This window comes from Labrus bergylta, chromosome 14 (genome assembly GCF_963930695.1).
Source record: "Labrus bergylta chromosome 14, fLabBer1.1, whole genome shotgun sequence".
NCBI classification, from domain to species: Eukaryota; Metazoa; Chordata; class Actinopteri; order Labriformes; family Labridae; genus Labrus; species Labrus bergylta.
In genome coordinates, this window is record NC_089208.1 from 6,314,151 (window position 1) to 6,322,159 (window position 8,009).

At 39.9% G+C, this 8,009-nt stretch overlaps 2 protein-coding genes across 2 annotated transcripts; both read right to left on the reverse strand.

Moving 5' to 3' along the window:
- Nucleotides 1–56: 56 nt before the first annotated feature.
- On the reverse strand, nt 57–2,609 carry tm4sf21a (transmembrane 4 L six family member 21a). The gene is made up of 5 exons (XM_020646194.3): nt 2,303–2,609; nt 1,863–1,928; nt 1,083–1,216; nt 438–621; nt 57–342 (listed from the first exon to the last, which is right to left on the reverse strand). Exons 1-5 carry the CDS (start codon nt 2,477–2,479, stop codon nt 334–336), a joined length of 570 nt encoding a protein of 189 aa, XP_020501850.1. The 5' UTR covers nt 2,480–2,609; the 3' UTR covers nt 57–333.
- Nucleotides 2,610–4,098: 1,489 nt separating this feature from the next.
- Nucleotides 4,099–7,572, reverse strand: LOC109993289 (transmembrane 4 L6 family member 1-like). The gene is made up of 5 exons (XM_029279773.2): nt 6,750–7,572; nt 6,428–6,493; nt 5,943–6,076; nt 5,679–5,865; nt 4,099–5,563 (listed from the first exon to the last, which is right to left on the reverse strand). The coding sequence occupies exons 1-5, from the start codon at nt 6,924–6,926 to the stop codon at nt 5,543–5,545; spliced, it is 585 nt and encodes a 194-aa protein (XP_029135606.2). The 5' UTR covers nt 6,927–7,572; the 3' UTR covers nt 4,099–5,542.
- Between the last annotated feature and the right edge of the window lie 437 nt (nt 7,573–8,009).

Consider the following 8,009-nt stretch of genomic DNA (forward strand, 5'->3'; position numbering starts at 1 on the left):
TAAACCAGGTGATTGATATCGAGCACTGCATACATTATAACACGACACAGTTTAAATTTTGTTAAAATCCCTTTTATTTAAAAAAGAAATTACCCATTTTATTAACATGGATAATTTCTAATGCTGTGCCATTTTAAAAAACATACTTCAACATGATCCAGATATTCCAGATATGTGTCTTTTATAAAGAAGTGCAAAGCATCATATACACATACAAAGTATAAAAATCTGAAGAAACACTTTGAGCAATCATTTCAATGTGAATATTGTATGCAATGTGGACAGTACTGTGCTCTGTCTTCCAGCAGGGGGCACTAGACAACCATCAGGACCTCACAGTGGCTGTAAGAGAAAAACAAATGGAAAGAAATATGAAGTTCAGACACACCCACACTTCTGTTTTTTTCACAGGAGGGTTTTATTCCATTTCAGCTTACCCCCTTGTTGCATGTTCCACACAGGCATCCAAAGAGCCCGTTGATCATCTGAATTGCACAGAGGATCAGCTGCAGGCAGCTGGTGGCCAGCAAGGTAGCGAACAGTCCAATGTGGAACTGCACGATGTTCTCAGGTGATGTGCACATGCTCCACCAGGTTTTGTCAGTCAGGTAATTTTGGTCCCTACATGCACCAGAAGAAAGATTATGGATTGGATTTGATGTCTTTGTTGTCCCAGAGCGGCAACTTGTTTTGCAACAAAAGCCCACACAAGCTCTATGCAGCATATTAAATGCACAAAGATATACATAACTCACATAGATGTCATCATGATAGATGTGCAATGAGACATGTAGTTCAACACTCAATAAAAATATATACAACAAAAACAATGCCTGCAGCTCATATAAACCACCAGCTGCTGATGGAACATATTACCTAAGATATGTGTTTGATTCTCCTCCCTGGTAGCAGAAGTCTACACTCTGCAGAGGCTGGCGAGGGTTGAGTGGCTCTTACTTGATAAACACGGCCAAGATCATTCAAGTCATTAAATCTTCTGACAAAGTTTATCCCCCAATTTCCCAGTAGAGGGTCTCAAACTGGAGACATGTAACTGTGATTTACCCGGTACAGTTACTCACCCGTTTTTAAAAGGTGTCGTCCACTGTATCAAAACATGGCACAGAGGTCCATTCTGCAGACCGAGCACTGCCACAAGGAAGCTGTACAGAGCACCGGCCACTCCCACTGCAGCCAATGCGATGGACAAGAACATCTACAGGAGTGAAATGATAAGCAAACATTTTTTTCCAGGGAAAGTTGATTCATATATTTTTTTTGGTGCGTTATATTGTACCATGAATTGAAAGGAAACAGACTCTGAGACATGCAGACATGTGTTTCCTTCCACACATTCCTCACAGTTATTCTGTCCATGTTTTGGTTTTGCCAACAGAAACAAGACAAACAGCTAAACCCAACATGCTGAAACGTGTTTCACAGCAGCCTGCTGAAAGTGACATTTTTTGTTTCCATTCTATTTGTCTTGATATTGTTTTTGGAGTTTGATCTTTAACCACTTTTAAATACTTTGTTTTGGTCATTGGGGTGGCTTTACCACAGATTGTGTTATCTTATCTACACACACAAGATGAACAACAACGGTTGAGTGATGATTTAACATGCAGCATACTTAGTTAGTCATAAACTAAAGTGTGACAGAGCGCCGCTAAACCCTTAAATTAAGCACAAACAAAGACATTTTTCTGTCTTACTGTACTTTAACTGTTACTATGTGTTTGTATCATCATATTACCATTATGCATTTCCAGTGATTGACGTTGTGTTTGTCTTGTGAATGATTTTATTTGAAGCCCAATGAAATGAACATCTCATACAGTACGTAGCTCTGACTGACTCACCCCACAGCGATTTCCACAGCAGCCCTTTTTTCCAGTTAAGTGGATGTAGAGTGCTGGCATCAACACCTGAAGGAGGACAGAGGGGTTAACAGTTTACAGAGGATTCACTTCAATCAACATGTGTTTCCTTAATCTGGATAACTGAGAACTTGTAGAAGATGTTGAAAGACTTTGATAAACATTGCAGAAATCAATTAGTGGATGATTTGTTTTCCCGTAAGCTGCATTAGACTTGTTAGAAATTAAATCTTTAGTACGAATTTAATTACTCCCAAAAGATAATAATAGGGTAGACAACAATAAACGCGGTATGTGCAGCTTCTTTTTTTTACATTTCTCACTAACTTACAGGCTTCTAATATTTCTTTCAGGGTTTTACAATAGCTTTGAACATATAGAGTCACAGTCTTCAGTCACAGGCAGGAGATAATCTAACTTACCATTAGACCCCCTCCGATGAGGCCCCCCATGTACTTCACCTCCTCTGTAATGTTTCCATCTTTGGCATACTTGATTTCCCCTCCCGGAAAGAACAGCACTATGTTACAGATGATGGATATGGCTGCTAACGGGTACAGAGCCACAGCGATGAAACGGGAACACGCTCCTGTACACATGTTGGCAGAGAGAAAACAAAAACAACTAACTGCAGTGAAAGTTGCTCCGAAAGTCTGAGGGAAGAAACCTTTCCTTTTTTGAGAGAGAAGTTGTGCGCTGCCCGACCCAAAGAGGGATTACTTTTCAGTGAAATGGGCGTGATGTTAGGGGGCATGGGAGGCGTATTGGCAGGCTGATAACATGGACAAACAGAGACGGGGATAGGCTGAAGGAGTATCTGTGACTCACTCTATTGAAGCTTTGGCACACAAGGCAGGGTCTGTTGAGTTACAGTAGAGGCACATATTTTGGTTAAAAGATGTGAATGCATTCTGGTCCTCTGAGTCAGACGTGATATTGACAGCCACATCAAAGCTGTTACCAATTTAACAACTCAGTTTCTTGTATTTGTCAAATAATCACAGTCAGAGCTCCTTCAGTGTTTGTTGAGGACCGCTGAGAAAGCAGAGGTTTTCTGTTGAATCTCCTCCGTTTGCATTCAGTCCTCTTGTGATGTATTGTTGACATTGGGAGTGCAGGATCACTGCATGTTGGACTTTAAACCTGTGGCAGCATGTCTGCCTGTGAGGAACAATGTGTCATTGACACGGACTTCAAAACACTGATACATGTTCACATTGTGGAGGACGAATACTCACAGGGAAGGAAGCATTCTTTTGGTTTCTCAAGGGAGCCATTGACTGAAGCCCGATTCAGTAAATGAGTGGAAAGAATTGGCAAATTGGAGGGGGAAAAAAAAGAGAGGGAAAAAAAAAGAGAAGGAAAAGGACAAGCCTCCCAAAACATATGGTGTGTCTTAGCAACGCCTGGGCGAGGTTGTTTTCCTCATGACACTGTCATTAAAACACAGCGGTTGTAAAAGCGTACTGCTGAATTTGATGTGAAAGGTGTGGCTCCCACTGTGGGGAGAAGAACGGTATTGATCCATTATTTAATGCAACATGACCTCTGACTCTTGAACAAATAAAACCCAGAATAACTTCAAATGGGTGCATTTTATTCCCTCTGTGTCCCCAGGTTCTGATCCATTCATTCATTCATTGTAGAAGTAGAAGAAGTGCTAGTCGTATATTTTGGTCAGCATTGACAATTTAAAAAAATTGCAATTACAAATAAATACATGTTGGGATTAAACCAACTGAAAAGCTTTAGGCTGAAGCTTTTGTGAACCCTTTTCAGATGACATATTCAGTGAGGCAACCCTTTGAATGTCTGGTATAAAAAGGACGTGACATGCTAAACAAGTGAAAATCAAAAGAAGACACAACCAATTATTTCACAACTTATTGTCATACTTTATTTTTGTGTTTGTGTGTATCACCTTATTTTTTAGTCATTTGTTAAAAAGCATTTTGGAAAAAAACACATTTTCAATTCTTTATTAAAACTATTCAACAGGTTTACGCCTTCGACAGAAACACAGATACACTCATCTGTCCATCGTAAACATGCTGTGAAAGGATCGTAATGAGTTCATTGGAACAAAGACACGTGATGATTCAGTTTGAACATAAATAGAAGTGCAGGAGACGGAATAGTTTGTGATCTCTATCTGTAAGTTTATATGTATAAAAATCTGAGATAACACTGGAACATTTCTCTGGCTATGGTCCTGCTTTCCTGTGTGTGTGTGTGTGTGTGTGTGTGTGTGTGTGTGTGTGTGTGTGTGTGTGTGTGTGTGTGTGTCTGTGTGTGTGTCTGGAGGGCTTGGCCTCTTCAATTTAACACCTGGTGGCACATCACATACCTGTAACTCATCATCTAATCTGCTTCAGTATAACTCTACTCATCGCTGGATGATTCAGACTCAGTCTACTGAAGTGCTAGTTATATTGAGCCGCTTTTAACGCTTGATAGAGTTTTTTCCTCGAGTTTTTTTACATGAATCCGAACATATTTGTTCTCCTTTTGTCCAGATTTTTCCCCAGTGTCTTCTCCTCCAGTCTGCTCCACCAACACAACACAACACAACACAGAACCAGATGAGAACTCAAAGTCTCCTCCGCTCTGCTTCAACCAGACAGCCACTCAGTCATCCACCAGTACCAAGCAACAAAACCTCATCGACCTTTCAGGTTTTCCGGCCGTGTCTGCTTTTGGGTCAACATTAAACAAACCTTAACATTAAAGGAGGCATTGAAGAAAAAGACAAATGTGTTTTATTTCTTTAACATAAAAGTACATTAAGCAAAAAAAAAGATTTAGCTGACGCAGTGTATCAGCAGATTTAAACTAATATTAAATGCATTAAATATAAATAATATATATGAACAGGGGCGTCATAGTGGGGGGGAAAGTGGGACTGACTACCCTTCATGGGCCTGAAATAAAAATCAATTTCTTATTCCGCTTTTTTCTCTGAGTTATAAACACAATAAGATAATTAGAATTGTCTGAATAAATAAACAAACATTCAGAATTCCTTTCTGGAAAAAAATGTGAAGTCTCTCTAAAAGGCTGCATATTAAAGCAGTTGTTAGAGGAACATCGTTTAGATCATATCTGTGTTTTATGTATAAATATAGCTTATGAATCCCCATCATAGATACGATTTCATACGGCCTTATTTTATAAAAATATTACATCGCTGTCAAAAAGAGTCCACTTTGGAGCTATATTTAGCGTCTTTCCCAGCGAGCTACAGTAACATATTTGCCGCAACTTCTGCCCAAAAAACAACATTTTGAACGTCAGGTGAGACAAATTATAATGCAGTGTAAAAAGAATTAAAGTGTAGAAATTGTAGAAATTCTCTGGGTTTAGTTTGGGCCATGGTAGGGGCCCCATGTGAGATCTTTACATGGGGCCCGGAGTTCCTGGCGACGCCCCTGTATATGAATATATTTCATATTAACCATATTATAAGCATGTATTCTTCCTACCCCTGTGATCTTTTCCGTATCTCCTGTTACACTGCAGCCGTGTGATGAATTATGAAATGCACTCAAGCACTCAGAGACAATGTCAATTTGGAGCTTCATGTTTAATGCAGGTCAGGTTGATAGCAGTGGAGGAAATGAAGCTCTTCATCTGTAGTAGAAACGTCAATGTTCAGATGCCTCCTAACCAATAACGTACGGTTCCTATAAGGAAAAAATAACAGAAAAATAAATCAAATTTTGTAGATGTAAGAAATATGTGAATTTAAATATCTTAACGCAGCACGGATAACAAAACGTCCTCGTTGTCTTTCTTTACCTTTTCGCTGTTGCCGGTCCCACACATGCAGCCGAAGAGGCCGTTGATGATCTGAGACGCACAGAGCAGCACCTGCAGGCAGCTGGATGCCATCAGGGTGCCGAACAGTCCGATGTTGAACTGCACCACGTTTGTAGGCTCTGTGCATTCACCCCAAGACTCTGAGTCAGTCAGGTAGGTCCAGTTACTGTGCAGAGGATGAGACTCATGAATAACCAGAGCATCATTCAGTCAAATCATCACAGAGCCATTTGTGTTTGTCACCTGTGCTTGAAAGGTGTAGTCCAGGTCCCTGCATGTTTGCAGAGAGGCCCGTTACCCAAACCGAGCAACGCCACGATGAAACTGTACAGGGCGCCAGCTGCTCCTGCTGCAGCGAAGACGATGGATAAGAACATCTGCAGGAGGAAATGACCCACATTTTGATGCTTTAGCTGGTAATTCAATCATGTAGCTTTTTTTTGTCTCTTGCCTTTTGCACAACGCTGTAACTCATAAACGACCTGGTTTGGAAAAGAGAAAAGCAGAAATGTGCTGAGCTGTCAGCTGTGGTTCTGATGATTTGGCATTCATGATCATATCTTTCTCAAGAAGTGTTGCGAGAGGTCGATTCAGTGTCAGTAGAAATGTTTGTCATTAACTTCTGAGAGTTTCTCTGCTTCACTGCCATGGCACACTTGATGGTTAAATCTTATTCTGACATTCAGTGTTGACTGAGCTCCTGGAAAGTTTGCCTCTGACTGACTCACCCCGAAGCGGTTTCCACAGCAACCTTGCTCTCCAGTCCGGTTGATGTAAAGCGCTGGGATCAACACCTGCGTGGATTAGTGTGAAACATGTTCACCATGGTTCATAAACGTGGCTGAAACATACAGCGCTTATGAAACTTTGCAGAAGTCGTTTCACAAAGTAGGGGAAAATGATGACATTAAGTATTGTTGTAATTTATTTAATCACACATATTTAACATTAAGATCCAATACAGCCAACAGAGGTGTGTAAAATCTGCACAAGCATGTTCACAGCAGCCTTAAATCCAGAGTCCACACCCTTCAGTCAAAGACAACTCACCATGAAACCCCCTCCGATGGCTCCCCCCATGTAATACACCTCCTTCGTAAGGTGTCCATGTTTGGCGTACTTGACGTCCCAACCTGGAAAAAACAACGCTGCGTTGCAGATGATGGATATGAGCACTAACGGGTACAGAGTCAAGGCAATGCAACGAGAGCATTTTCCAGTCCACATGTTGGCAGAGAGAAATCTAACGATCTGCCGTACAACCTCTTGTTCATTTGGGTTTTGACTGAGATCCTTCCCGTTTTCAGAGAAAGAAGACTCCTTGAACTTAACCACACAGACATGTGAGCTGAATGACTTGCATACGTTTTTTTTTTTTTGTACATTTCTAATTGTTTAAGTTGTTTGTTCTAAAATGGTGAAGAAATCAATACCATAAACCACATAAAACTCCAGACGTTAGGTGTATAAATAATGTGTGTTCAAATTCACACAATAACGATGCAACAATTTATTTAAGTAGTCTCCACAATTTAAGTATTAAAAGGCAGACTGTGTTTTAAAGAATCCCCTATTCTGGGTTGAATGGTTTCATCCTGGTGTGGGCTCAAAAGAGACTTTTGGGTGTGTCAGTATTGCGGCCAACCTGATTAACCTTAAAGAATAGATGGATGGATAAATGGATGGATGGATGGACTTTATTGAAGTAGTATTAAATAAAGTTGGAAACACACTATGTTCAAACAAAGCAATAAACCTGATGGGTCGAACGTGTTAACATTTATTTATTCCTTTATTTTATTTTTTATTTATATATTTTATTTATTTTATTTAAGATTAGTAACACATGTAAGGCATACAGTATAGAAAACTAATAAAAGCACATGTGTGGCTATGGTAGAAACATGCAGGGAAAGGCCAAACAGTAAAGTCTACAAGTTAAATCAGTAATAGTTGTATTTACACATTAATGATTTTTCTGACTTTTGATAAAGATAAAGATTAAGATAAACTTTATTGATCCCCGTGGGGGAAATTTGTGCATTACAGCAGCTCCAGAAAACAGGGGGCGGGAATATACTTATAAAAAATAAAAATAGAAGTTAAAAAATAGTTTCCTATTCACTATAATGTAAAACCTACCAAAACAAACTGGAGAGGGGCTTTTTTTTCCTTCTAATTATTTAATGGTGCATCTTGTTGCCAGGCAACCTGTGTGATGTTATGATGATGTGTCCCGTTCCAAGCCCTCGCGGACACACACTAATCAACCTATGGCATTCACGCGCAAACACACCTGACGTCATTACG